Below are 27,538 nucleotides of genomic sequence, written 5' to 3'. Positions count from 1 at the left end.
AAACCACATCCCATGCCGCCACTAGGAATACCCATGGACCGTTCCCCCGAAAAACCGTCCCTGTCGTCTCATCGTGCAGCTCGTTCAAATCGTCTTATCCTCCAATTAAATCCAATTAGGTGTTGAAAGCGTCTGGTCGCTCAACATATTAAGTAGATCACCGTCTAAGCCAACACGACCAATCCCAGGGCTGGGTCCGCCGGGTCGCTGCTGAGAAGCCAGTCTCTCTTGTTGAACTTCCTAGCCTCTTTCTCGGCTTCGACGTCGACATCAAGCCCAAGGTCAATCCCACTATCGTCGTGGTTGCCGGCTGCGCGTTGTTTGACTGGACTGCTAAGGCCAGTGTGGAAACTAGGCAGGTCTAAAGGGCCACCACGTCGGAGTTCGTCGAGTTCTGCGTCGGTTTCGTCGTCGTCGATTTCCTGACCCGCTTGCTGCTCGACACTTGTCGCTGGGAGGGTAGGCGAATTGCTCGGCGCCATTTCCAATTTCACCAACTTATGCGGCTCAGGTCCAGCGGGAGCGTTGGCTTCTCCATCGATGTCTTGGACCGCCCTCTTTCTCTTCATGCCACGAAAAGGTGCATCTGGGTGGGTTTCAGCCTCCTTGCACTTCTCTTGCTCTCTCACGTCCGCAAACTTCTGACTCTGCGAGTCCAGCAGCAGTCCTTCCATTTGCGTCATCCAGTCAAGCATTTGCGTGGTAAACGACTCCACGAACCACCATGATTGATAGCTGTGAGCACCACCTTGCCCCATTTGCGTCATGACACTTCTCCAGAATCTCGTGTGGCAGTTGATCATGCACTGAGGGTGGTGACCGTCGAAAAGTTGAGGTAGCCTCTCCAGCCAATTTATCCACCGCTCCAGCAAAGAAACAGGCTCATCGCTGGGTTCCGAAAGGAGAATGCCGTCGAAAGTGTCGGCACTGTCGTTGATAAACGTTGCGTATGCGCTAGCCTGGTCCTCTTCCGCCGCATGGACCAGTGCGTCATCGATTGGATCGACGAGCTGTCTCATGTCGTGCTTGAGCATACCCAGCATCTTCTCAAGGCTTTCTGGGGGTGGCATACTGTCCTCTAGCAGGTGATCCGGATCGACAATGGACATCAAATCGAGCCACATCTGTGTTCTCTGCTGCGGATCTTCAAGCATGCGACTCAGTTGCAATGTGGCTGCGTTCGCGCCTTTGAGCTTCTTCAGCACATGCACAAATCTGGCTGCAGGTACAATCTTCGCCACAATAACATGGACAGGGCATTTTTCTTCAAACGCTGAGATCAGATGGCCGACCAGTCTTGATCCGATGCGGTCGAACACATTCCACACAACCTCGGGCACATTCTGGATTGCCAAAGGAGCAATGAATCGAACAATCTGCTTGTACATCCGCATATCGCATTCTTGAATCCAGGGAGCCAAGCAGGGCATCGAAAACAATTTGGAGACTGGAACAGTCATCTTCCCATTGAAAGCCGAGTGGTGGTTGAAGAACGGCTTCTCCTTGCATTTGCGGAAGGCGTCGATCACATCGATGCAGTATGAGCGGTAGAGGTGGAACAAGGCCTTGGCTATAGATGCGTCGTAATTCTCTCCCTCGAGGTAAGTATGGATATCTGGAAAGTCAATAGGTGTATCTTGCGACAAAGCAGGTGGCTGAGAAAGGGAATTGAGCGTTGGCATTCCCAGGTAAGTCGCCATGCTGCCAGGGAGATGGCGACGAATCGAAGGAAGCGCCACAACGACATTCGTTGGCATAGATTTGATGGGAAAGCGGATAGTCGGTGTGTTAATATACTTGCAATCCAACCGCTGAGTCTGAGACTCTATAGGGGCTGGTGTCTCGTCTCCAGCAAGGTCAGCTTCCTTGGGTAGGAACGCAGCACTCGGGGCCGGGAAGTCGGCTATCTCCATGGTTGCTCGTGACATGGGCCGATCGATGGGAGGAGTCACGGTAGCCTTGAATATTTTGTTTGCTTCCTGGGTTGATGCCTGCCTTTCATGCTGGCTCCCGCTCGATGTGCCAGGTCTTTCGGGGACAGAAGAATATTGTCGATCATCATCGTCAACCACTAGCGATAGATCCACGTAGTGGTATTTCGATTCACCGCGGACTCCCAACCTCCTTGTCTGGACATTTGGAAAGATGATGCGGACGAGTTTGCCGAATGATGCTGGGTTTAGCGTCGGAACTCGCTCATTGCCACAGCGCTCCGTGTATCTTGTAAACACACGATCGCGGCGCACGGAGTTTGATGACCGCTGACAGTTTTCTTGGAGCCTACAAACATAAGTACAGGCGCCGTAGGCTTCCTCAATGGAAAACTTACCAGAGCATAGCAAAGACTTGTTTTGCCTTCTCAGATTTGCCCCCAGCACCTTCGTTTTTCTGTACTTCCACGGCAACTTCTTTCAGACTTTTTCCCTGGTACTGAGCCAGCAGTCGCCGCAGTTCCTGGTCATTAGCCACGCTGGAAGCTGTGCCCTTCCTTCGTTTGGCCCCACCATTCTCGTTGTTTGAATCTTCCGGCGCAGGAGAGCCTTCGAACTGTTCAGAATGATGCCGCATATGATGCATATGTTGAGGAGCGACAGCATATGGCGGTAGGCCGTGGGGATATTGCATAGGGTAGTGTTGCATCTCTTGGAAAGCTTGTTGTGACATGGGACGCATCTCATGTTGTTGCGGCATTGTCGTGTTAGGGTCTATCGGTTGTTGATGGAGATGCGGTGGCATATTGTGTTGATAGTGCATGAGCATGTCTTCAGGATTAGGGCCATATATCCCAGCAGCTGGGTGAGTGCCATGTTGTATAAAGAAGGTGCCTTGGTCTAAAGGCATGCTCGGCTCGTCCGGTTGTTGTTGTTGTTGTTGCGGGTGTTGTCGATGCGCAGATGGTTGAAAGGCGCTGCCCACGCCAATGGACTGCAGGCTAGTTGTCGAGCCTCTAGATTTTGGACGTTGTCTTTCTCTATTGTTTGCATTATTTGCATGTGTAGGATCTTGTTGATCGGGAGTGTCCTCCATAATGTGGGTTGGCGACTGCGCCATGCGGAACTGTGCGCTAATTAGCACGACGTCACGACAAAAACAAACAATTCATCCTACATATTCTGGTCCCAAACTCTGACACGTGTACGGGATGAAGATATCGGATTTCTCGTTATCGATATGTTGAGACGGAACCTCGCTTGGTAATTTGACCGATCACAACATGGCTTTCGAGCGTCGAAGTTCGTGGATCGGATCTGTTATCGCAGTTCGCGAACGTGTATCTTGTCTGTTGGGCAAGCGCAAGAATAGACAGACAACCTTAGATGCCGCTGGAAGATGTCACGCTTTGTAGGAGGCGAATTCGACAGCGATGGATCACTTCACGCGCGGTGGCTGTCAGTCCATGTCGCTGGTTTGTGTTGAGAGTAACAGCCCAATTCGAGTTCGACAAAGGTTGTTGCCAGAGAAACAGTTCGCCAAGACAAACATTGAGCTCCGGTCTGACAGCGAGCGGATACGGCAAAACTCTGTAATATTTCTCCGTCAGACGGGGCCATCTCCTCATTGGCGCACAGCGGGAATTCACCTTATGTACGAGGTACAAGAGCTTGTGGGTTGTGGGTTCATATCTTTGGTATTACGTCAACCAGTTGGATTGGGTGCTGGACGCCTCACTGTGCAGCCACAGCTGGATTTACGAGCACAAGCAACCCAGGTGAGTGATGAGGTGCAGGTGCCAGGGTCAGGCGGGAACCTTTTTGTCACATTGGGCGCCGTCACCACTGCGAGTGACCCTCGTGTTAGGTCTGCAGGCACCTCCAGCACCCACTGAGCCACCAAGCAATTGCCCACCAGTCAGTCGCCGGGACCTCGTAACTCGTAGCTCTCCTATGCACCGTGACACCCAAACGGACCAACGTCACCTCCTGCCCCTGGGGGTTTAAACTACATCACCTCTCCCACTACTGCACCTCTCTTCCCACTCACACATTTTGTTCGCACTGAGATATTCCCAGCAATCCAGATTCATCTGCACATCTCCATTTCCCCATTCCCACTACATCAATCTACTTTCGTCGTAGCGATACCGACATATTGTTGTCAAGATGTCGTTCCAGGACAAAGCGCAGCATCAGATCTCGCAGATCGATAAGGAAGTATGTTGAGGCACATGTCAATTCCAGGCTGCCAGTTTTGCCAACTTCTGCTGCAATCCAACGTTTCCCATCGTCCAGCCCTTCTAGGAGTGCATCATGATCGTTCCATCTCACAATGTCGACTGGCGCGGTTGAGCTAACTGATGGTGTCTGCAGCTCTCCAAGTATCCTATGCTCAACAATTTCGAGAGACAGACCAACGTTCCCAAGGTCTACGCTTTCCTCGGCCTGATCGGCCTCTACTTCTTCCTCGTCTTCTTTAACATTGGAGGCGAATTCCTGGTCAACTTCGCCGGCTTTATCATCCCGGGGTACTACTCGCTGGAAGCTCTGTTCAGTAGCAGTAAAGTTGATGATACACAATGGTTGACGGTATGCCTCCTTTCCGACACTTTCCGATATCAGCTATTCTGACCGTCTTTCCAGTACTGGGTGGTGTACGCCTTCCTTACTGTCCTTGAGAGTTTGGTCAATGCCGTCTACTGGTTCCGTAAGTCGATGCGCAGAGCAGCCCCTCACTCGATGTCCACACTAACCACCTGTCATCAAAAGCCTTCTACTACGTCTTCAAATTCATCCTCATCTTGTGGATGGCCCTCCCAATGACCAACGGCGCCCAGATCGTCTTCAAGTCTTTCCTCCACCCAATCTTCTCTCGTTTCTTCCAGCAACCAGCAGCCTCCACCTCTGCTGATGTCCGAGGCAAGGCCGATGCTGCTTTCAAAAGCCAGTAAACGGCTCAAAGAATCTCACCGTAACTTCGTGCGAGAGTTAAAAGCGATCGCTGCCGTTTGATGCGATCTGAGCACACAAGGGAAAGGCTTTTGGTATTATGACAATGACTGGAACATGTTCCAGAACGAGATCTGGTGGGAGGTGGAGTCATGGGAACTGGTGCTCTCTGCGGTTTGTAGGGAGATGACCTACGAGTTGCTCAGGAAGGCTAAATCATATCATTATGAACTTTCTCGATAGACCTATTGATTTACGTCTTGGGTGGTGGCGATGGCTCTCAAGAGATTAGTTGAGGCTAGTTACTGATCGCAGGGGTAGGAAGGCGTCGATTGAAATTGGAACCAACGAAGAAAACTCCAAAAAAAACAGCCAACTTTTTGTTCGCTCTATAAGTTATATCTCTAAGGAGAATGCATTTGTCCAGCCGATATGATCTGCACCTCCCTAGCTTCAATTCCACCCTCCCACGAATCCACGTTCCACACTTTCCTGTTGCTTGGGATTGACAAATATCCTGTACGGAAAAGGATTCTGATCACTTGTGGTAATGGGAGGAATGTGATCCTTGTCCCTGTTTACTATTGCGACAATCTTCATCGCTGTCTTCTGTAGAGAAGATTCCATTGCACGGCGGACTTTGATGCGGTCTGCCAGTGAATCCAATCGTTAGTAACACAGAAAGCTGTGTCGCACAGCATATGGCAAAAAGCCAGGAGGGTAGCCTTACCCGCTTCACTTCTAGGTCTTGCAACAATAACCTGAACACACCACTCCTCCCAGCATACTTCCTCGTCTGTCTGTCCGCCACCTCCTAAGCGGCCCAACCAGCCCGTCGTGATACCTGTTTTTCTTCTCTTGCGATCGTAAAATCGCACTACAATTTCACCGCGAGAGCCACCGGCTGCGGCTGACGGACTGGTTGTGCTCGCTGAGAATTGTGGTGTCAATTGGGATATGAGTAGGTCTGCATGAGAATCGATTGCTGTGGAGATTTCAGGTGGCTCGAGGATTGAAGGGAGCGTTATGGGAAGAGATTGGGTTGAATGCGAAGTGTGAGTGTGAGAGAGGGAGGAGGCATTCGGGGTATAGAGAGAAGGTCGGATTGGTGGGAAGTAACGGTGGAAGAATATCGTGTGTAGGACTCCTGTGTTCGCAGAGACCAATTGTTAGTCGTCCCAGTCTCCTTGCAACCAAGGCAGAGAGAAGAAGAGCTGGCTCCTCTGAACCATGAGTATGGGGCCAGACTACACCGTACCTTTAACTATGTCCCTGACAAATGTTTGATCTGCGAACACCTCCAGGATGTATTCGCGATGACCCTGGTCCATGATCGCAACTAGCAATCTTCGTGCGCAAGTATACTCGGTACTGAAATCAACTTCGACTTCAAGGTGGTGGGGGTTTTTTTCGCAAGTGGTACGCTCAGCGGAGTATTGGTAGGAGAGAGCAAAGGGGGTGGCAGCCAGCTAAGTGGCGCCTCGGACAGAGCGACTATTCAAGACATGGTTGTATACAGGCTCCAACAATTGTGCCTTCAGCATCGGTGGACTTGTCGCAGCGGTATGACTCTTTGAATAAAGCCACGATGAGGTGCATCCAAGAGTCTTTGAGTGTTCCTTCGATGGTGGGGTCCAGCCGGGCAGGGAAGGCCATTCTCGGCTAGGAGAGGTAGGCACAACGAGGTACCTCGTACTTCCGGCTGAAAGGCCCCCTTGGGGCCCCCTTTGAAACGACCCAAGCAAAGCCCTCATTATTACGTAGTTGTACGTGTCAGATCCCCTGCCACCACCTGCCACCGACCTGCTTACGGCCCGTCTTCTCATTCATTTATTGGCTCTCCAGTTGTATCTTGACTCTCCCCCAAGCCCATCCCGCACCGAAAAAGCCCATGCTCTTACTCGGGTACTATACTCCATACGAGGTGCTCTGCCAGCCTTCAGCCGAGGCACCGCCACAAGTTTGATCCGCTCCATCGACAATTGTGATCAATTGACTCAATACTAAAACTGCGTCTTCAGTGTGCCTGCTCCCTTCTTGTACCTGACCTTGCTCGGGACGCTCAGCCAGAGCCCTCCATCTCTTCCTCTGTGCCATTCGCGATCATGTCCTATCCAGCGGACAACTTGTACCTGAGATAAGGTGCACAGATTCCCTCACATTGGTCAAAATCAAAATGATATCAGCCACACGTCGCTGGCTCAGGCGGCATCGCACTGGTATAGCCATCGGCGCAGGTGTTGTTGGCGCTACGTATCTGGCAGCCCAGTATGTCATTGGAAAGATTAATGAAGCGCGAGAGCGCATGCAGATGGACAAGATCGCAAAGGAGAAGTGAGATAATACCACCTTCTTTCGCGGAATATCTACTAATCTCATCTTGCCCAGCATCCGTCGACGATTCGAGCAAAATCAGACAGATTGTACGATCACGGTCCTCGCGTTACTCCCTACCCTGACCGAGAACATTCTGGAGGATCTTCCGGTCGAACAATTGACTCATGAACTGCAACAGAAGAAGGCCGAAAGATTGGCACGTGCCTCAGGAGAAGGGAAATCCGAAGCCTCAAGTATGTATGACGGCGACACGGCAAGCATGTCAAGCTTCCAGACGGGGAGTTTTATACATGCCAGCCAGTTCCAAGGAGATGCGAGTCAGCCAACGGGGCCTCGCCGGACAAAGGCCCAACTTTGGAACGAATTGAAAGTGACTTCGATCACAAGAGCATTCACACTGATATACAGTCTGTCGCTCCTCATAATCCTCACACGAATACAATTGAACCTCTTGGGTCGACTAAACTACCTGTCGTCGGTCATTTCGTTGGCCCAGCCGCCACCACCCGAGAGAGCGGACTCGATTTCATTGGAGGATCATGACGACGGAAGCTCCGGCGCAGCGTTCGGAAACGACTTTGAAACCAATAGGAGATATCTAACATTTTCCTGGTTTCTGCTGCACAAGGGGTATGCAAAGATCATGTCAAAGGTCAGGGAAGCAGTGGAGGAAGTATTTGGGGGCATCTCTCCCAGTGAAGGAATCACCGCCGCTCGGCTCAGCGATTTGGTTCTTGATGTCCGAAAGCGCGTCGAGGGCGGTTCCGAACAGGAGAGATATGCCACCAGATGGCTACCCTATGTGTTACCACCCAAAGAGGAGGAAGAGACGGTGCTGATAGAGTCTGGGGTGATCACTCCCCCTGCAACATCTCCCGGCTCACACACTCAGGATCCGGAGAAGGGCGAACGTCAAGAACCCACAATGCATATCGATACGTCGACAGGGCCATTGCGGCAGCTTCTCGATGAGACTGCCGATCTGATTGACTCGCCAACATTCACGAGGATCCACACCCTGCTTCTCAACTCCATGTTCTCGCATCTGCTCGACACTCGGGTTATTGCCCAACTATATCCACAACCCAGGCAACACTCCCCATCTTCGTCCATGTCTAGCGCACAACAACCGCGCATTCAAGAGCTTGACTCTGCCGTCACAGTCGTGCCGGGAGAACCCCGCGTCAAGCTTGCCAACATTCTGGCGATTATAACACGCCAGGCACATGCGATCGGAAATGGGAACAACCCACCCAATGAATATGTATCTACGGCAGAAGCCGAGGTCAGGGAGCTCGAAGCTTTCGCCGCTGTCATCTATGCCAGCAACTTGGATCAGAGTCTGGAGGAGAACCGGCCAGATACTGGTGATAGCGGGTTGAAGGCGGCTGGCGGCGTCGGCGTAAGTGATGTCGGCGCCGAGCCGGTCGATGAATTGATCGAGAGCAAATTGGAAAGCGCATGGACAAAGGTCGCGGGTAGTTCAAGCTTCTCGTCGCGGTGATCGGCTTGGTGGGATTCGGTCTTGAATACCCTTGAGAGAGCCAGGATGGGAAAGCGAGTTCTGGGTTGCAGCGGCTATGGTGAGGGTCATGGTCTTGTTGAATCAAGAGGAATTTCTCTCAGCTTTTCTGGTGGTTACGAAAGTGAGACAGAAACTGATCTATACTACGACATGGTGAGCTACGTACTCGTAGAGAAAGCTCGAGGCGCGCAGCGTGGCCGATGGCCAAACTTTGGAAACCCTTGCATCCCACATGCATGGTATCCCAGGACTCCGCAATACAAAGCACAGAACACCAGCCCTAATGCCCACATTGCAGCCGAAAAGCCTTGCTTGTTTCACGCGCCGCTCCTTCGAGTGTGATTTGCTATTAAGTTGCTTATTTTAATACTCGTGTGTGGAATAAACCTGGTCGCGGAGTCTGATGATTGCGCCGATTTGCCGACCACCAAAAATTGTTGACATCTTGCCTTTACTCGAATGTCAATGCGCAGGACAAGTGCGAGACACAAAAAGCCGTATGCTCTACTCACGCTCTGCTCGACGACGAATGACGACGAGCCTGCGTACCAATATTCCTAGTACTACTATGGCTTTGACGTTACCTTGAGACTTGTTGTCTTCTTCCAAAAGGTCTGAGGTCCCAAAGGAGCCCGCATTCGTGTTTCCTCGTCTTGCGTCTGAAGCCCCCTCTCTTTGGGAAGGGGCGCATGAAGTCGCGGTCACCATGGAACGACCTATTGGGATGGGCGGTCACTTCACCAATGTATTCAAAGACGATAAGTTCCTACAATTGCGTCTGTTGCCCTTCATCTTGGTCTGGGCAGCCTTTGCGGTATTGTTGCTGGTGTGTATTTCCTAAAATCCGCCTGGGTCTCACACCCCTCCTCTTGCGGCTTCCCAGCAATGTCCTCGACCTCCTGCTGACAATTGCGATTTCGCTCCGCGGTGTCTTAGATATGGATCTTCATTACCTTCATCGTCCCTCATCCACGAAAACCCCGCCCGTCCGAGAAGACGTTCACAACGGTTGACAAGACGGGCGATGTGACAGACCCAGAACCGTTGCCGTGTTGGTACGATGCAGCCCTACAAAAGTATGTTAAGGCGAAGCAAGAAGACCCAGACACAGAAATCGACGTGGAGAAGGAGATCGAACCCGCGGAGTTGTTCGTGACCCTGGTCATCCCGGCGTTTAACGAGGAGGATAGACTGACAGGAATGTTGGAGGAGGCCGTGAACTTTCTCGAGACAGAGTATGGCACATCTCCCACCACATCCGGGGTGGACAAAGAAGCAGGACAGACACAGGCCAACGGTCCACGGCGCAGGAAAGCGAACGGCGGTGCTTCGCAATCTAAACAACAAGAGCCCCTTCGAGGCTGGGAAATCATCCTCGTCGACGACGGCTCGACAGACGACACCCTCCTCATCGTCCAGACCTTCTCTCGCAAACACATCCTCCATCCTCACCCCCGCCGTGACTCGGGCCCCTGGACCCATCGGTCTCCAATGGGTGTAAAAATCCCTCCAGGATCCATCCGCATGGTCTCGCTGGAAGAAAACCGCGGCAAGGGCGGCGCCGTGACACACGGCATGCGCCACGCCCGCGGGCGATACGTCGTTTTCGCAGACGCGGACGGAGCATCCAAGTTCTCCGACCTCGAGAAGTTGGTGAGGGCATGTCAAGAGGTCGAGGACGCCGAGGGCAGGGGCATAGCGGTCGGGTCGCGGGCGCACCTGGTCGACTCGGAAGTGGTGGTCAAGCGGTCGAAAGTGCGGAACTTCCTCATGCGCTGCTTCCACATGTTGCTCTGGCTCATGACACCACCGGCTACGGCGCGGATCAAGGACACACAATGCGGCTTCAAGCTGTTTTCGCGCCCGGCGCTCCCGTACATCGTCCCGCACATGCACATGGAAGGGTGGATCTTCGACGTCGAGATGCTCATGCTAGCCGAGTTCGCAGACATCCCCGTGGCCGAGGTCGCAGTGGGCTGGAGAGAGGTGACGGGCAGCAAGTTGAATCTGGTCAGGGACTCCCTGGGCATGGCGTGGGGTCTTGCCATCTTGAGATTTTGCTGGGCCACCGGCATCTTTAGGCGGTGACTCACCCAGAGGAGAGGGGGAGCGTTTTGACGACTACATTGTTTACTCCTTTGATATCGGGACCGAGGTCTCTTTGGTTGGGATGGGAATACTTGCAAGTAAAGAAAAGTTTTGTCATGAGCGCAGAACATCACATTTTGCACCATTCGATCTTGTAAAGGGACGAATGTACATGAGAGATAGATAGGATCTTCAACGGCACGGGCGGCTGTCATGAGAAAGCTAGCGTATCTATCAGGTATTGCTCAAGCATGGATAGAAATAGAGCATGTTGAAGAGACGGGGACAATGACCGCAACGAGGGAGGAGACACCTTCCTAGGCCGTATTGTCCCTTGCAACGCCATTCATCTATGAGGGATTCTTGTTGAGCACGTCCTTCCATTTCTTCGCTATCTCCATGCCCTGCGCCAGTGTCCCGACACGCGCGTCGATGGCGAAGCCCTTGGCCTCTAGATCTCCCAGCTCATTCCACAAGTTGTCCAGAGGCAGGGTGAAGCACTCGATATATTCGCTCTCCTCCAGCTCGGGCTTGAGGTTCTCCTCTGCATTCCTGGGGTCGCGCATGTCCACCTCGACAAAGATCATTTTTGTGTTTGTATTGCAGAACCCAGGGTCATTGAACATCAGAATACCCTCGGCGGCTTTGGCATCCGAAGGGATGGTGGCGATGTAGCCCGTTTCTTCTTTCAGCTCGCGGATGGCGGCTTCCGTGGGCGACTCTCCCGCGTCGATGAGGCCCGACGGCACTTCGATGGTGACTTTGTCGACCGCGGGACGGAATTGTTTCTGGAGAAGCAGGGAGGGGCCCTTTGAGGATTTGGGATCGTTGAGAATGGCGACGACGCCGACGGCGTCGACTTCGGCGTCCTTGGGTCTTGTCTGCAGAGCTCGAGTCAACCTTTTTCTCCCGTATGCCTTCCCACAGCAACTCCTGCGGGGTTTTCAATTGACCTGTCGCTCCGCAGATTCCCAGAGCCTTTGCTTGCCCGCTGGGTCCTTGTACGTGATTTTCTTCAGGGTGATCCATTTCGCATCATTGGTATTCTGGGCTCCTTTCAGCGATCAGCCACGCGGCTTTGTAACGGTGCTTGCTTGCGACCGAGAAATTTTCAATCCCCTTACCATCGGTTCAACAGAGAGGTTCTTGGCCATTGAAGGCGAGTGCGTGGACATTTTGCCCGCCATCTTTGGTGAATGGAGGCGACAGACGTCCAGTACCAGTCTGTGACCGCCCTGTCGTATCAAAAATGGTAGACGAGGAATCAACATGCCATTCCTGGAGAATAATGAAGAAGATGCGACCCGCAGCCCGGTCTGCCAGTTTGTCGGAAGAGAGTAGGTACATTGAGGGATGAAAGCCAACAATGACGTAGATGAACTACTCCGGATGCGGTAAGTTACCCAGCTCGCCAGCTCTCTCCCCCTTCTTGACCTCAGCCTTGCTGCAAGCCCGTCCACCCGGCCTCGTATTTTTGGGGATTCCATACAAGGTAGCTATACAACTGTATGAAGGCACCGACGACGACGACGGGAAATTGTGTGGGAAAATGAAGATTTCTTTTCTTTGCGCTGCTGAATGATGCAGACGCCTTTGTCTAGGACTAACTATGTAGCTCGATCAATAGCCGACCTGTGACTGCATGGTCGACCATTTCATCCGCTCCGAGGGCCTTGCTTTGTTTCTTCTAGTCTCAGACAGAGGGATTGGATATGCCGTATGGCACACTCGACCAATGTTGTATCCTGCGCGGTACTCGAGTCACCTTACTCGGTGCACGAAAGCGACCTCCAAGCGACTGGCAAGAAAACCAACAATGTAGCATCACAAGCTAGCGCAGGTTTCTCCCACGCCTGGACCCCATCCATCAGAAAAGAACGACGTATCTTGGCACCAGCACTCCCACTGCTTGGACAGTCCTTGCTTGCACGTCTTGGTGACTGCATCAGCCGAACACTTGACATCTTTGTTGTTGCAAGTCATGACACCGTCGCCAGAGCTACAACGAACGGATAACGTTAGCGACCTCTAGTCACACCAAGGAGGGGGGCGAGGTGATGGGCCTGGTTTTCTTACCAAGTGCAGTGGTCCTCGCAATATTCACCGGTCACTCCAGAGCAGGTTGGGCTAGAGATGGACATGGAGCCTCTCTTGATCTTCTGGCATGCCGTGATGCAGAAATCGTCCGCGTCATGGTCGTTGCTGGCGTTTGCCAGGGTGGAGACCAAGGCGAGAAATGCCACAGTCGCAATACCCTTCATCGTGAATACGAGCGGGGAGAAGTATTTGTGACTAGACAATGGTGGTCAGCTCATGAATGTAGGGTGCCCCATAGACCATGGTGACTTACTGGTAGTGTTGGTCAGGTGGATAGCTATCCAAGTATCGACTAGCTAGTGAGTTGGCTGTGCAGTGTCAAGGGAAATGTAGAGACTGGACAAAGGGAAAAATGTATTTGTACACAAAACATGGGGTGTCGCTACTGACGGAGGCAGCGAATTGTCACGCAAAAAGACCACGAATAGCCGTATCCGGTGACTGCGAGGTGCAACAGATCACACAGTAGAGCAGTGAACAAAGCATCTCCGAATGCAGGTGTGAATGAAATAGGCTGGCCATTATGAGGAGTGTGTATCCTGCGCCAGAGCATAAAAGTAGAGGGTGGAAATATGACCAAAGACAAAGGATCGAGTGGTTAGATCCCATTGTCTTTGTCCATCTTCCAACAGTAAGCTTGCCAGTGGTTTTTCTGACGTGTGGCAAGGACAGTAAGAATCGCCATGTCTTGTATTTTGGCCGGGTATGTGGGTGACAATCATCATGGGTGTGTGGAGATATAAGCACATCTCTTTGCACTGCACACGGGCGTTCTGCGGAAAACCTTACAGCCCTTTCGAGGGTCGAGAAGCGTACACGTACACAGGGTCTCAGCGGTCCCTAGACAGTATCTACACATATTGTGATCTTGAATAAAAAGATCTCAAAGAGGCAAAGGCATGGAGAGGTTGTCAAGATGGAGGAACAGTGTAATTCTAAAGGAGTTGACAAAGGGGGTTTATCCATCTCGCCTCCTTAGTCAGGTCTCATCACTCGCTTACCTCCTTAATATCACTTTGACCTAAGTATTCACATTGGTAGTCAAGGTAAATTCGTGTAGATCGCGGCAGGCAAGGTCATTAGTAGGGAAGATACCGAAAAGATCGTCCCAGAGTCAACAACTACCTCTTGTCGGACCTTCGTCTCTTCTCTACTCTTCTCCCTTCTCACCTCATCTTTCTCACCTTTCGATCTTCTTCCTCTCAGGTGAATCCAGTGGTCTTTGACAATTATAAGACTATAAGACTCCGGCTACACTTTCGCACCCTCGGTTCCGTGTTCATCTAATATCATACCTCGCGTGGTCAAGCACGGAGCGCGCACGCCTACGGCGAAGGAGGATGCACTACGTACCGCCACTGACGACCGTCGTTGACGCTGATGTCGTGCGTCGCCGGTAAGCACCCATGATATATTTGTATAGGGCGCCGACCGTCTTTGGCAGCATCACTCAATGGCGTCTTTCTGGTGCCTATACTCATCGATGGTCATGGCATGGGCGTCTAAACAAGCAAAATCCAAGAGACTTGGTGGTAGCTTTTGCTACTCACGGCGGACTGGTGACCAACCAGTGGAAGAAGAAGGGCAGTGCCCAACCTCCAGATCGACCAGAGTCGATTCCATGGCACAAGGAGAAGATGAAGTGGATTAGGCGCCTGAAGAGAAAAAGGGGCATTCGTGCACGTGATCTCGGATAAACTACGGATAACCACCGCAACATACCCGACCTGAGCGATAAAGATAAATTTCCTCCCTGATTCATTCTTACTGTTGACCGCGTCTTGTTCTTGAGATTGGCAAATCTCGTCTTCGAGAGTGTGGCTGACAGGGACGGTTTGAAGGGAATTGGCCCATTCGCAGGCTCGGACGGCGTCGAGAAAACTGAGGAGTCCTAATTCGCGGGCTATTGAGGAGCGATACGACTCGGGACCCCGCCATTCAATGCTATAGACACAGCATTTCGCATTGACGTGTCCCACCTTCGCAAAGAGGAGCGACTGGCTGCGTGATGGACTCTCGAGATAGCAACTTGTCGTCACTCATGTGCTGGATACGGCCTCCATGACAGCCTCAATTTGGGAGCCCGGCAAGAGCTCGAGCAATGGGATCTCATCATCGATAGATTTGACGCCCTCGATCCCCTCAAGTGCCAATTCAGCACCAGACAGAGTCACAAACTCTACATACCTGATAACGAGCACCGCCCCATCGCCGTCGCCATCGCCCATCGCCATCGCCCGTGTACTGCCCTAGGCGTCCCACACATGATGGTCGTACTCCAGCCCCATCTTCTCCAGCTGCACAGCGATCCTGTTCTTGATTGTCCTCACCTCCTCCGAATCCTCCGCAAATTTAGTCCTCACAAGTCTCAGGTTGGCCCAAAACTGCTCCAATCTTGCCCCGTCATTCTGCGCATTGGCCCCTGACCGCTCAAAATGCCCACCATACATGATTGCCTCTTGCATCTCGATCTCCTCCTTTGACAGGTCTCTCAACCCCATAGTCGTGTTATTCTCCATTTGCCACACGGTCAGCTCATTGATGACTTGTTGATCGGAATAGCTGAGTTGTCGAGGTAGAGGCCAGGGAACGACTCTCATCTTCATGCGATCCCGCCGACGACGGTGATTCAGTGTGCCTTTGCTGGGTCGATTCTTACCAGGACCAGGATTGGGGAGCATGCGATCGATGAAATCTTGGTGACAGATGTCTGGGTCCAAACGGCAAATGGCCTCCATTTCCCACCCCTCAATTTCTGTACTGATCTGTCCAGGCATAACGTTGGAGAATTTCAAAGGGCGATCGAACGCATTCAAAAGCACCCGGCCATAGTTGTCCAGCTGAGGACGGAATTCAAGAGGTGCCTTCTTGCGGCGATTATTGGTGGGAGTATACGCCAATTCCCCAAGCGGATACAACACGAAGAGAATCTCTGGACGACCAACGCGTCTCCCGGCTTGCCAATGGCGGTATTGCACTCGGCGGATGGTGACGTCCTCGCCGGTCTGAAGCCAATCCGCGTTCACGGCACACAGAAAGTGTATCTCATCGATTCTGATGTACTTTTCGCCGTGGACGGTCACGACGTCAACTGCATAGCGAAGACGGGTGTATGCGTCGGCTCGCTTGACCCAAATGATTGGTGGCAACACTGGGATGTGGTTAAGTTGATACGTGGCCTGCTGCACCTGGTCTTCTTCTGCCTCTCGTCGTTCGATTTCTTCTATTTCTCCTATACCGGATCCATGTTGATAGCGCGGAGGTGCAGGAAACATAGCCAAATTGCCATTTTGCGGTGTCACCGGTGCCTGGAACCGAGGATCGTCACCTTGGTGAAGGCGAAAGCGTGCTGGTTGAGGAACAACTTCTTTGGCTTCGACATCAAGATCTACCACGTTCAATCAGCAAAAAACACGCAATCAAAAGAGGGAGAACCACCTTCATCTGGAAATTTCGTGCGCTCATACGACTCTTCATGCCGGCCAACTCGCAAGTGCACGTCGTCTAAATGCAAATCCGTGTTTGAGTTTGGAAACACTGCTCTGGCATAACCACGGTTGTCAATGACCAGTTCAGGACCACGTGGTTCTCGAATGGAGCGAGGCTTCTTTGGCGGTGAAGAAGATGCATGAGGCAAGACCGCTCTAGCACGTCCACGGCGATCGATGTCCAGAGTCGCGGTATCCATGTCAGGGACAAAGAGTCGTGTCAAGGTGTGGTTGTTGTGATCGTAAGGCTTGAACTCGGTAAGTGGTGCAGCGAGCACAGAATACGGATCGTCCAGTCTGTCGTGTTCAAGCAGCAGCCTCAAACGAGACGGTCGAAGAACCTGAGTCGTTAACAGATTCGTTGCACAAGTTTGGATTTGAGTCTGGAACTGGATCTGTCATGGAATGACTTCTTTCTCAACAGGGACGACGACGACGCAACAAGTGACACGCTGTGAGTGGCGGCTGGAGACGAAATCTGTTTGTGAAAGGCCTGGTCTTTCCTTTCTTTGTGCATTCATCCCCGGTGAACCGACGACGTCGATGTGGGTTCACGCTGCCAAACTGGACATAGGGTCAACAACTTTGGCGGGGGAATTTGGATCGCCGCGACGACAACGACAACAAACGATGCGTCGTGTTTGAAGCGCAACCAGAACCGCCGTGGAGCTATTCTCTTGCCTAGGCATTCATTTGATGAAGAAAGATCTTCTATATCTCTTTATACAACGGGACTGAACTCAACACCCTCGACTCGACGGCGAATAACACCCCCTCGAAAGACCCTCTTTCCTACCCATCGAGTGACATTTTTCTCTTCTCCCGAAATTGAGCCATGGGTTTAACCGATCATTCACTCGAGACATGGAAAGCGCTCTGCCCTAACGAAGCATACAGGCATTTGTTTCCGCCACCCAGTTCCGCTCTTGTTACGTGGAAGACGTGAAGGAAAGAGGGGGAAAGGCGACAAAAGTGTACTTTATTCACTGTATATCGTGGGATGATGACGACGACGACGGTGACAGTGTCGCCGGCGGGCGCTTCCCTCAATGCTAACATCGAGATCGAGAAGGCTCTATACATGGAACACGGCAAGGAAGACAAGACAAGAGAGCCACCAGAGTCCTCTTGTCCCCATCATCACCACCCCAGAGATCATGTTTTATTCCAGATCTCCAGATAGAGGTGCCGCCTTTACGGGCAAGAATCAAAGGAAACTTTCCTGGCTCAATGAGGCATGGGGGGGCACGGGCTCCCCAGCACCTACGAACCAGAGAGCTTTAGGTTGCGCACCCTATGTCACTGGCTCGATCAATCGACGGACGAGGCTTTACCCAGTGACGGCGTCTACGAATATACTACGCACATGAGCGACCGAGCGACTGCGAGAGGGAAGGGAAGGAGAGATAGAGAGAAATTTGTGACAGCAACATTGTTGAACCGGTCGCCATTACCAGTACAGCAGGACAGGAGACACACATACAAAGTGACAGTTCTCGGCGCGGGAGGACAACAAATTGTTCGTTCAGACCAAAAAACTTCCGGATATGGCGATCACTTGCGCAGAAATCGAGGACGTGCATAGAAAATAGTCTTTCAACCTGATTATTGTATTATATCCTCCACTGCCCCTATGAGATCGTGCAGAGGGTGGCTAGGCCTGAACAACTTGAAAGCAGGAGAGGTCAACTTCCAGCAAAGGCATAGCACAACGGGTTCAGATGTGCGAATCAGATTAATCTGGAAAAGACGCTTTTGTTGGGTGTTTTCGTTCCCATTCATCCAATCATCTGACAAGACATTATTGTTTTATGTTTTAATATACCCACGATACACACTTTTGGCCCGGCAAGCGATGCATCAAGTCAAAAATTGTGCGAAGGCGACAGATGGCCTGGTCGGTATGGCACTCTCCCCTCTAGGCGTTGATGGAGAGGAACCTCTCGATCCGCGCCACGATAGCCTCCCTGGCCACCTTGCGGCTGCGCAGGAGTAGGATTTTGTCCAGGTAACTCATAGGACTCCTGCGCCGATGGTGCTGACGGCGCTGATGGTGCTGAAGGTGCTGAGGGCTGTCCGGACCAATATCCATCGTGACCCATATTGGCGTGTTGGTAGCTTTGGTGTGACATGGGGTTGGAGATTTGGTCATCTGGCAGTTGGTGAATATTTCTCTGGTCCTCAGGGAGTTCATTGAGATTCGTAAAGTACGCAGCTCCGGGCACATTCGGACCAGGAGGGTATGGGCCCCCCGGTTGAGGTTGATTGTTCCCCTGTGAATACTCGCTCTGGTCTGAGACAGACATGTGGGTCGGGTCTTGGTTGGGTGGCGGAGAGCTAGAACCTCGATACCGGAAAGGTACCACTCCAGGTGGAAGAAGTCGGTCTGGAGAACGAGGTGGTGGGGAAGGAGCTGGAGGGGATGGTAGTTCTGAACGCGTGTCGGAGCGGTTGGAGGTATCACGGTAACCCGAAGACATTGCGGCCATAGCTCCCATCCCTGCAGTTCCGCCTCCTGCTATGCCGAGCCCTGTCATGCTAGGTAAGGTACCATCCGAATACCTATCATGAGAGTAGGAATTTCGTTTCCTCCGTCGCCTCATGTACCAACTGTACCAGCCGCCAAATATGGCGGCTGCTAGCACAAGAACACCGACGCCGGCCCCTATGCCAGCTTTGGCCCCTGTTGATAAGCCTGACCCGCCGCCTCCACCGTCGTTCGCTGGAAGGAGGGTTGGGGCGCTGCTGCCGGGAGTGCTTGTAAAGGTTGCTGGTGCGACGAGGGTTGTGGCAGGGTTGGTCACTATCACGACGGATGTGAGGGTGGTGTAGCCTGGTTGGCCATCTTGGGTAGTCGGGAGGACTTGAGTAACATACGATGTGGAAGTCGAATAGGAAATTGAGGTGCTGGAGGTGGTTATAACGACTGGCGGTTCAGTTGTGCTTGATTCGGACGAAGTGCTAGAGGTTGATGGTGTGGTCGTGGACGATTCTGAGGTTGTTGAGGGAGTGGTAGATGTAGAGGATGAAGTAGTGGATGGAGGTGGAGTTGTAGTGGTTGTCGAGATAGTGGTACTTATGGTTGTTGGAGAGGGAGAAGAGGAAGTTGTGGCTAGTATAGCACCCAAGATTAGGAGGAGATCTCTCAAGTAATATGCTAATAGACACGATGGTGGACGATACGAAACAAACAAGCAAACAAGACTCACTAGTAGTACTTGGAATTTCAGAAGTGGTAGTCGTAGTGCTGGGGGAGGGAGAAGGCGTCGTTGACGACGTCGTTGGAAGTGGAGAGGAAGAGGTTGTGGTAGGGGAAGAGGTGCTGGGGATAGAAGAGGTAGCTATAGTTGAGGGGGAGGTATAAGCGGACGTCGAGGAGCCACCAGGGGAAGTAGATACTAGGAGAGAAGAAGAGGGGATATCACTTGAGGTAGTAGAAGTGCTAGTAAAAGATGTAGAGGAGGGGACGCTTGAGGTACTGCTGCTAAACTCTGTAGAAGGGGAAATACTTGTGCTGCTGCTGCTGTCGCTGCTGCTGCTGGTTGACGACGGGGAGGGGGTAATACTTGACGTGCTGCTACTTGTGGAAATGGTGGTTGAAGTAGAGCTGCTTGTTGGAGGCAGCGTGGAAGTAGTGGAAGAGTCTGTACTGGTTGGGATAGTGGAGGTGGACGACGACGATGTGAAGCTTGTGGTAGCTGCCACGAAGCAAATGTTACAAAAAAGAAAATCCGCAAGCGCGATAGATGCGAGGCTGAAGCGGGGGGAAGATCAAACAAGTGCAAAATGGCACTCATCAACTTACTGGGGGTGGTTGTAGTAAAAGAGGTAGTAGGGGAGGTCTCACTTGAAGATGTCGTCGTCGTCGACGTAGGAGGGTCTGTTGTCGACACAGTCGTCGAATCTGTCGTTGAAGTAGTGGTGTCGGTGGAAATGGTGCTCGTCACATCGCTCGTGGCAGAGCTCAGATCAGTCGAGTCGGTGGTGCTGGCCATGGCTGCACAAGGCACCGGTTGCGCCGCAGGATATGCGCTGCGACGACAATGATATCGTCAGGACGGCAGGCGGGGTAACCTGGTGCAAGGATAAGGCTGACGGAGCAAAAAGAGAGAAGAGGAAAAACCCTGAGGCAGAGAGCGGGACGGCGAGGTCTTGAAGCATCAAACCAAGAAATCCACCGGGGCAGGGTCTCAGTAGAGGTTGGCGGCTAGGACATTTGAAGACGAAGGGCCAAAGAGGTGTGAGAGTATCTGCAACGATCACGCCCGACAGCACATGTAGTTGGTAGCCCTACCAGGGAAAGCGGGGTTCTTTTTTCAGCTCCCCATCGCAAGATACGAGACTATTGGGGCCGAGGAGGGTGTGATTCCGAGGATGGAGTGCCTGGAGCTGGCTGTTTGCACGGCTTCTGGCCGCATGTATCAGTGGCCGACATGCACGCAGGCAAGAACAAGCAAAACCGTCGGCAAGGCGTGGTTGTTCACAACCAATGGGACGGTGACGGAATGGAGGGATGGCGTAGTAAAAGCCCGAAACGGGCCAGTCTAAGGCTCATTGCGTTGACCTTGCAAAGAAGGCAGAGGCGAAAGCTTCGAGTCAGAAGGGACCCAGTACGAGCATATTAAGCGAGCCATGCGGGCCGTCAAACAGCTGCGATTGCTCGGGAGAACGGGTGCGATACGAGATCCTGTGATGGATCATGACGAGCTTGTTCAGCCCAGTGTCAGTCGCATGGAACAGTTGAAGGGGTCCCGTGAGCTGGATAATGGAGGAGGCTGGGGCGATTGAGGCTCTGAGGCAGCCAGGGACGAGGCACTGATGGGGAAACAAGAATGAATAACCTTGCAGCTGCAAGGGGAAGAAGAGTTTGGAGAAGAGGAAGAAGAGCAGATCGGCAGAACAGGAGCGGATACAGTAAGCGAAAAGAGTGGAGGAAGACGGCACAATAGCGGAAGGAAGGAGGAAGGAAGAAAGAGAAGAGAGAGAATCTTTTCCTCGTGCGTCTGAGACAATCACGTGGTGATGCGAGGGACAATAACTTGGAAGGTGCCAGGCTGGTGGCTGCCTAGCACGTACATGTCCCAGGACAGTAGGTACTCGATACTACCCACCAAGACCAGTGCCTACCTGGGTACCACTAGTGAATGCTATTATTACCTACAAATACTACCTAAGCGTTTTTGGTCTACACCGAGTACCTACCTAGTATTCCCTAGCACCTACTGTATCCTGCTGGCCGCTATCGCTATCGATAAGCCCCAGTCTCTCACCTTGTCCCCCTCGTATCCTCGTACCTTCGTACTAATACTGCTACTATACCAAGTACTCCCTGTTAAGTATTAGGTACCTACAATAGCACTAGGTACCTAGGGCTACCAGCGTTACCCTACCTATACCCATCTTCTCTAGGTACACGTTATGTCTACCTCATGCCTATGTAATAATGCTCACTGCATCCCTCACCACTTCCACCTCAACTTGTCCTCCCTTTCCCTTGAGAATCCTAATGCCATCGGCGACCTCCGAGGACTGGGAGCCACATTCTCCTTCCCACGATCCCTTCACGTGGCACCATTGAATCCACACGAGGTTGCTGTCTCCGACGTCATGTTGACTCATAAACCAATCGTCCAGAACGAGCCACGCATAAACTGTGTGTCCAGCTTACCAAACAAATGCCCAACAACCAACATCTGCAACTTTTCCCCTCCCAATCAGTCTTCACCGAAACTCGCACAACGTTTCCAAATAGTATTTCGTAGGTCGGACCATGATCTAGGTCAATTCTGGTTTCACGCACGTCTGCTGCTTCTCTTCTTAAGTTTTTGCTCTCCCTCGACTTCGAGACCGACATAAACGACAGTTCACAACCACACTTACTACACCCCATCCAATTCATGATCTTAGCCTTTCGCCGTCCAAGAACTTTCATCTTGCCCATCTCTCCCCGTTTCAATCAGGCTGCTCTATAATGCCAGCAGCCCAGGAATCCAGCGGGGCGACTCCCGTCGTCTGCGTCTTGTGCGTCGAGAAACACGATCTCCCCATGTGTGAAGCTCCTAGCAGGGTGACTAACAGGTTTCTTTAAGTTGTGCTTCTTCACCAGGAAAAGATCCCGTTCATCTCACGTCCGCACGAGAACTGGGGCAATCTCTTCATGAGGCCGGCTACCAGCTCGTCTATGGCGGAGGGACCATGGGCATAATGGGCGAATTGGCCAAAACGCTCGTCTCCCTCTCCGGTCCCAGTTCAGTCCACGGTATCATCCCCAGAGCATTGATCCGCTCAGAGAAGGACCCTTCTGTGCGTAGCGAAACCAGTCGCTTCGGAACGAGAAAGGCAGAGCGCACCATGTCCACGGAGGAATTACAACGCATCGACAGTACCGAAGATCCGGATAAACAAATTGTGCCCGAGTCCGAGTTTGGGAGAACCACCATCGTCCCGGACATGCACACTCGAAAACGGATGATGGCAAATTCAGTGCAAGCCGGTGCGCCCGGCTCAGGGTTTGTGGCACTGGCCGGAGGATATGGGACCATGGAGGAGGTCATGGAGATGGTTACGTGGAATCAGTTGGGCATCCATCAGATCCCCATCATTCTCGTCAATATCAACGGTTACTGGAACGGCTTGTTAGACTGGGTCAAGACGGCGATAAGAGAAGGGTTCGTGGGAGAGGGCGCTGCTAATATCTTGGTCGAGGTCCAAAGCACGGATCAGGTCATCGAAGCCTTGCGTGGTTATCAGGTTGCACCTGGCAGGTATAAGCTGGATTGGTCATAGATGGGAAAATAGAGCACAGTGAAATTCTTCGATTCCACCCATTCTGCCCGGCCATTTCCTTGAGACTGTCTCGCATTGCCTTGTAGCAGCCTGCTACGCCAAACGCCGTGCAATATGCGTTCTTATCACTTGTTTTCCTACGAATCTGTTTCCATTGCGTCTCCGCCTTCAGTTGCCGTCGTCTCCACGCTCGCTTCAAGCAACGGCCCAACGTCCTGTCCGTCATAGAGCTTGAAGGCCTCCAGCTTCTTCCTACCATCTTTCTCGCCGATACCGATCACCGCCAAACTGGTGTTGTCCACTGTGAGCTCCTTGTCTTGAGCCAAAGACTCTTTCAATGCGAGCAACGCATGTTTGATCAACTCTTCACGGCCGCAGTCCGCAAACTTATCCAAGTGTCTCTCCAGGTACGTTCGAGCCATCTGACTCCTCGCTCCAATCGCACAAGCTAGCATCTCCTGCGTCATCCCTGACGGAGAGAACTCGAACAGGTGAGGTCCCAGCTCATCGACACCCGCCACCAACAGTCCCACGCCGTAGGGTCTCTTGCCATAGTGTTGCGTGTTGGTCTGAGCTCTGTCGCCAATCATATTCACAATGCGCTCGACGGGTATCGGACGACCGTAGGTCATTTTTGAGGCGAGTGACTGTTGTTTCATGAAATTGGAAAGGACACGGGCGTCTGAGGCGAGACCGGCGAGGGCAACTCCTAGGTGGTCATCGACACCGACTATCTTTTTCTGGTACGAGGATAGTTCTTCGGCATTTCTCTATAGCCATGGTAAGCGGCGGATTTCTTGAGAACGAAGCTGTTTTGGATGCGGACCTTCAGAGCAGTGAGAACCACGTGCTTCTTACTGACGACCCCGACAACTACCGATCCCTGCTTGACGGCCTCTTGAGCATACTCGACCTGGAATATCCGGCCTTGAGGTGAACTGGAAATGAATCAGTATCTGAGGGTGTGGAGGGTGGTCAATAAGGAGCCTTACAAGGTGACGGAGTCGTTGTCATAGTTATTTCTAAACATCTTGATTGCACGTCAAGTAGATGAAAAGTACGGAGCATAAACAGCAAAGGAGAGATCGGGTCGTGGGTGGTGGGTGTTGGAATTTAGAATAAAATCAATGAAGCCAGGCACTTGCAGACGCGCAAACTCCAGGTTCTCGCGATCGACTGCGGAGGAGCTTCGGCGCCCAGCCACAGGTTCCTTCGAAACATCCCTCACAAGTTGGCCGACCCTTTAACCACCGACCCAACAACCCATTTCTTTCATGAAACCCAATATACGACTCTTGCGATAACACTATTCAGCCCACTCTCGCTTCGCTCCGCCTCTTCTATCCTTCCGATCACTCGAACCCCAAGTCGCAGCGCTTGTAGTTGCGCAGGCATCACGAAGACCAGATAAAGCGATCTACTCGATCTTGCTTTCCCCATGATCATGACGGCAGGGTTGAAAACGATTATTGCTCTCTCCTTTGTACGCCGCATGAGCTAGTATGATCCTATCCAGGGCGCGCGCAACTAACAAAGAGCCAGGTACTTGCCATCGGATTCCTCCTCGTCATCCTCTCCGCTGCACTGTTCCATAACTTCCTCACCCTACTCGTCGTCGCAACTTATGTGTTAGCGCCCGTGCCGAACTGGGTGGCAGGACGATGTGCCAATGCAGACGACTTTATTGAGAGCAATTCCGGCGCCTGGATAGATCTGGGTCGCTTTGCCACAGGATTCCTCGTCCTTATGGGTATCGGTACGTTTACATAGCCGGAGGATATTGAGCGAGTACACTGACCAACACTTCACGACAGCCTTGCCGATCCTGCTCGCTCATTCTGCTCTCATTCAGATTCCGGCCATGGTTATGTCAATTGTCGGTGGTCTGCTGATATACGGCACCATCATCAGCTTCACCCAGTTTTTCAAGGAGGAGCAAGACTTTTAAAAAGCGCAGCGCAAACGCGGACTTTTGAGGATCTGGATGCATCTGCTAGGCGTCATGAATCTGGTTGGTCTAACAGATATTGCTCCGCAATGTTGGACGAAAACATACGAGGTGGAAGTTGTTCTACACAACGGATCACGCAAGCGAATTCTGGTATATTTGTATCAATGACAAGCTGTGGCTCGCCCACAAGGCTATTCCTAATGGGATTTACTGGTTATGCTATTCTTTCCTTCTCCGAGAAGTGGCCTTCACGATGTTCATGTGCCAATTGAGGACCAGGATCGAGCCCATGAGTTGCCGCGCATGTTTTGACCTCGTGCCCCTTCCATGTATCTCTGCAGCCTGCGGTCTTGAACTAAACTTTAGGCTCCATATTACTTTCGTCGTCAGTCATCGTCGTGCACTATCCTACTCGTAACTATTCTCGAACTAAGTCCAGACGTTCACGGGGTAGCTGGCGCTTACGAGTGTAGGGTGACGAGGCCAACCAGCTCTAGCACAAGGCTGCAACGTAGTGTGGTCGTGAGCGTAGATCTGATGAAGCAATACCGGGATTGCGAGGACGCGGATCCTCGGATCTTTCGACATTGCATCTTACAGTAGACGTCCTTCTTCAAGCACTTGGAGATCCGTGACAGGAGTTCCGAAGTAGGGTAGTCGACGCTCTAAGCTATAGTCATGTAGTAGGATTCTTAAGATTCCGGCATCGATCAGCCTATTACTCTAAGTCGATACCTCGGCCCTGATTAAGGGTTGATGGAGCCTCAATAAATATCGTACGTTAAGATATATATATAGGCCTATATTTAGCGGATGCTAGTCGTAATATCGACGGCCTCCAACATTACAATCTAGTTATCCAGCCATCGTCCCATTCGTAGATGTCTGTTATGGGGTATTCTCGAATGCATTCCACTCCAAGTAGAGATCGAGCTGGCGCCGGGATAGAATCGGACTACTTATCGGCGACGGACGTCAAGGCTGTAATGGGCTTACTTAGTGCGTGGGATCGTTCCGGAGCCATCTACCTCCCACGGTCTTGCTGCCAGGAGGGTGATCCATGCCGACGCTGTAGAGCGATTGCCATTTCGTGCCTGTCGATGGGGCCGTATGGCTTCCCGACTGGGACTGCCGCAATAGCAATGAGGCCAAGTGGCCATGTCCTAAGAAGACAGGAAGGGTCATTCTTGTTGTGGTTGTTACACTAACCCTATCGGGAAGGTTAACCGAAGAATTTCCACCGCGAGCTCGGTGGAAAAAGTCTCCGAGTGGTTGATGCTTCTCTGCTCCCACCCAGCCGTGCCAGCCTGCGGATTCCCAGCTTTCGTCCGGACCAGGACATCTATTCTTCATTACGTCCCTGCGAACCATTAGCGTTTACGAGAACGATATACAATTATCCCCATCGCACGGTCTTTACCTGTCGAAGCCTCCTTTGCTTACACCATGTCGACCTCACAGCGTCTGTTCCGCTTTTCGAAGCCTGCCTGGCTGAACAGCGCCAACACCAGAACCGCTGGTGTCTATATTGCCGGCGCTCTCGTATGTCTCGCTATACCTCTTGACTTTTGTCCCCTTGACCCCGAGGAACCTCACTAATAGAAAACCCCCGAACTTCCAGTTTTCTCTCGGCTTCTTCTTCTTCGTGGATGCCAGCGTCTTCTCCAAGTCTCCCCTCAACGGTAGCCACGTGCACATCAACTTTGTCGATTGGATCCCTCTGATCTGTTCGGCGCTGGGTATGCTCGTCATCAACTCGATCGAGAAATCCCGCCTGTCCGCGGACAGCTGGTCGTATAGCGGGAACGGGGTGGCCTGGAAAGCGCGCACCGTCTTGTTTCTGGGCTTTGCGCTCATGGCCGGCGGCCTGGCCGGGAGTGTCACGGTCATGGTGCTCAAGTACCTTTTCAAGGACTATGCCTTGCAGACGGTGTACATGGGAGTGGCCAATGTGGTGGCCAATGGGTTGGTCATGCTGAGCTCGGTGGTTCTTTGGGTCAGTCAGAATATGGAGGATGATTATACATATACACTGCAGCTGTGAGAACTGCTATGCTGGCGCGAGGGAGAAGGACAGGGTGCTATAGCGCTGTTTCTCACACGGGGTGTGTATGCGCGCTATCGGAAAGCTACAGGCACACATACTAAGGCTAAGAGGCATATGAAGGCAAGCCATGGTAGCGCAGTGCAGCTCTCAAAGGCGCACACAGTATCATTTCAGCGGCAATGAGGCGTATCCACAGCACGGCGGTCACGGGTCAACGTCTGTACTTGTATTGATCAAAATGAAACATTTCATTCGTTATATTTCTGTTCGGTTCTGGCCCGGAAGAAGCTTGTGGCGACTATCTCCCAGGCTTGAAAACACCATTTGAATGCACAA

At 52.1% G+C, this 27,538-nt stretch overlaps 11 protein-coding genes across 11 annotated transcripts; 6 read left to right on the top strand and 5 right to left on the bottom strand.

Annotated features, from left to right (window-relative positions):
* Window positions 1–164: 164 nt before the first annotated feature.
* Window positions 165–3,051, bottom strand: AYO21_07362 (hypothetical protein; the record flags this gene model as incomplete). The annotated part of the gene is made up of 2 exons (XM_022657318.1): window positions 165–2,280; window positions 2,330–3,051. The coding sequence occupies 2 exons, from the start codon at window positions 3,049–3,051 to the stop codon at window positions 165–167; spliced, it is 2,838 nt and encodes a 945-aa protein (XP_022510331.1).
* A 1,049-nt stretch (window positions 3,052–4,100) lies between these two features.
* AYO21_07361 (protein yop1) lies at window positions 4,101–4,885 on the top strand (the record flags this gene model as incomplete). Its single annotated transcript, XM_022657317.1, has 4 exons — window positions 4,101–4,151; window positions 4,308–4,523; window positions 4,578–4,641; window positions 4,704–4,885. 4 exons carry the CDS (start codon window positions 4,101–4,103, stop codon window positions 4,883–4,885), a joined length of 513 nt encoding a protein of 170 aa, XP_022510330.1.
* Window positions 4,886–7,059: 2,174 nt separating this feature from the next.
* Window positions 7,060–8,724, top strand: AYO21_07360 (hypothetical protein; the record flags this gene model as incomplete). Its single annotated transcript, XM_022657316.1, has 2 exons — window positions 7,060–7,217; window positions 7,272–8,724. The coding sequence occupies 2 exons, from the start codon at window positions 7,060–7,062 to the stop codon at window positions 8,722–8,724; spliced, it is 1,611 nt and encodes a 536-aa protein (XP_022510329.1).
* A 727-nt stretch (window positions 8,725–9,451) lies between these two features.
* AYO21_07359 (hypothetical protein) lies at window positions 9,452–10,833 on the top strand (the record flags this gene model as incomplete). The annotated part of the gene is made up of 2 exons (XM_022657315.1): window positions 9,452–9,571; window positions 9,682–10,833. The coding sequence occupies 2 exons, from the start codon at window positions 9,452–9,454 to the stop codon at window positions 10,831–10,833; spliced, it is 1,272 nt and encodes a 423-aa protein (XP_022510328.1).
* Window positions 10,834–11,183: 350 nt separating this feature from the next.
* Window positions 11,184–12,020, bottom strand: AYO21_07358 (hypothetical protein; the record flags this gene model as incomplete). The annotated part of the gene is made up of 3 exons (XM_022657314.1): window positions 11,184–11,714; window positions 11,787–11,879; window positions 11,958–12,020. The coding sequence occupies 3 exons, from the start codon at window positions 12,018–12,020 to the stop codon at window positions 11,184–11,186; spliced, it is 687 nt and encodes a 228-aa protein (XP_022510327.1).
* Window positions 12,021–14,969: 2,949 nt separating this feature from the next.
* Window positions 14,970–16,618, bottom strand: AYO21_07357 (hypothetical protein; the record flags this gene model as incomplete). Its single annotated transcript, XM_022657313.1, has 3 exons — window positions 14,970–15,179; window positions 15,261–16,318; window positions 16,369–16,618. 3 exons carry the CDS (start codon window positions 16,616–16,618, stop codon window positions 14,970–14,972), a joined length of 1,518 nt encoding a protein of 505 aa, XP_022510326.1.
* A 1,665-nt stretch (window positions 16,619–18,283) lies between these two features.
* Window positions 18,284–20,413, bottom strand: AYO21_07356 (hypothetical protein; the record flags this gene model as incomplete). Its single annotated transcript, XM_022657312.1, has 2 exons — window positions 18,284–19,410; window positions 20,224–20,413. 2 exons carry the CDS (start codon window positions 20,411–20,413, stop codon window positions 18,284–18,286), a joined length of 1,317 nt encoding a protein of 438 aa, XP_022510325.1.
* Window positions 20,414–22,389: 1,976 nt separating this feature from the next.
* Window positions 22,390–23,204, top strand: AYO21_07355 (hypothetical protein; the record flags this gene model as incomplete). Its single annotated transcript, XM_022657311.1, has 2 exons — window positions 22,390–22,468; window positions 22,531–23,204. The coding sequence occupies 2 exons, from the start codon at window positions 22,390–22,392 to the stop codon at window positions 23,202–23,204; spliced, it is 753 nt and encodes a 250-aa protein (XP_022510324.1).
* Window positions 23,205–23,341: 137 nt separating this feature from the next.
* On the bottom strand, window positions 23,342–24,234 carry AYO21_07354 (hypothetical protein; the record flags this gene model as incomplete). Its single annotated transcript, XM_022657310.1, has 3 exons — window positions 23,342–23,974; window positions 24,031–24,142; window positions 24,197–24,234. The coding sequence occupies 3 exons, from the start codon at window positions 24,232–24,234 to the stop codon at window positions 23,342–23,344; spliced, it is 783 nt and encodes a 260-aa protein (XP_022510323.1).
* Window positions 24,235–24,648: 414 nt separating this feature from the next.
* Window positions 24,649–25,152, top strand: AYO21_07353 (hypothetical protein; the record flags this gene model as incomplete). Its single annotated transcript, XM_022657309.1, has 3 exons — window positions 24,649–24,687; window positions 24,747–24,960; window positions 25,019–25,152. 3 exons carry the CDS (start codon window positions 24,649–24,651, stop codon window positions 25,150–25,152), a joined length of 387 nt encoding a protein of 128 aa, XP_022510322.1.
* Window positions 25,153–26,601: 1,449 nt separating this feature from the next.
* On the top strand, window positions 26,602–27,199 carry AYO21_07352 (hypothetical protein; the record flags this gene model as incomplete). The annotated part of the gene is made up of 2 exons (XM_022657308.1): window positions 26,602–26,697; window positions 26,777–27,199. The coding sequence occupies 2 exons, from the start codon at window positions 26,602–26,604 to the stop codon at window positions 27,197–27,199; spliced, it is 519 nt and encodes a 172-aa protein (XP_022510321.1).
* Window positions 27,200–27,538: the final 339 nt, after the last annotated feature.

This window comes from Fonsecaea monophora (assembly GCF_001642475.1).
Source record: "Fonsecaea monophora strain CBS 269.37 chromosome Unknown Scaff56, whole genome shotgun sequence".
In the NCBI taxonomy this organism is placed as follows: domain Eukaryota; kingdom Fungi; phylum Ascomycota; class Eurotiomycetes; order Chaetothyriales; family Herpotrichiellaceae; genus Fonsecaea; species Fonsecaea monophora.
This window is presented reverse-complemented; position numbering and strand designations above follow the sequence as displayed.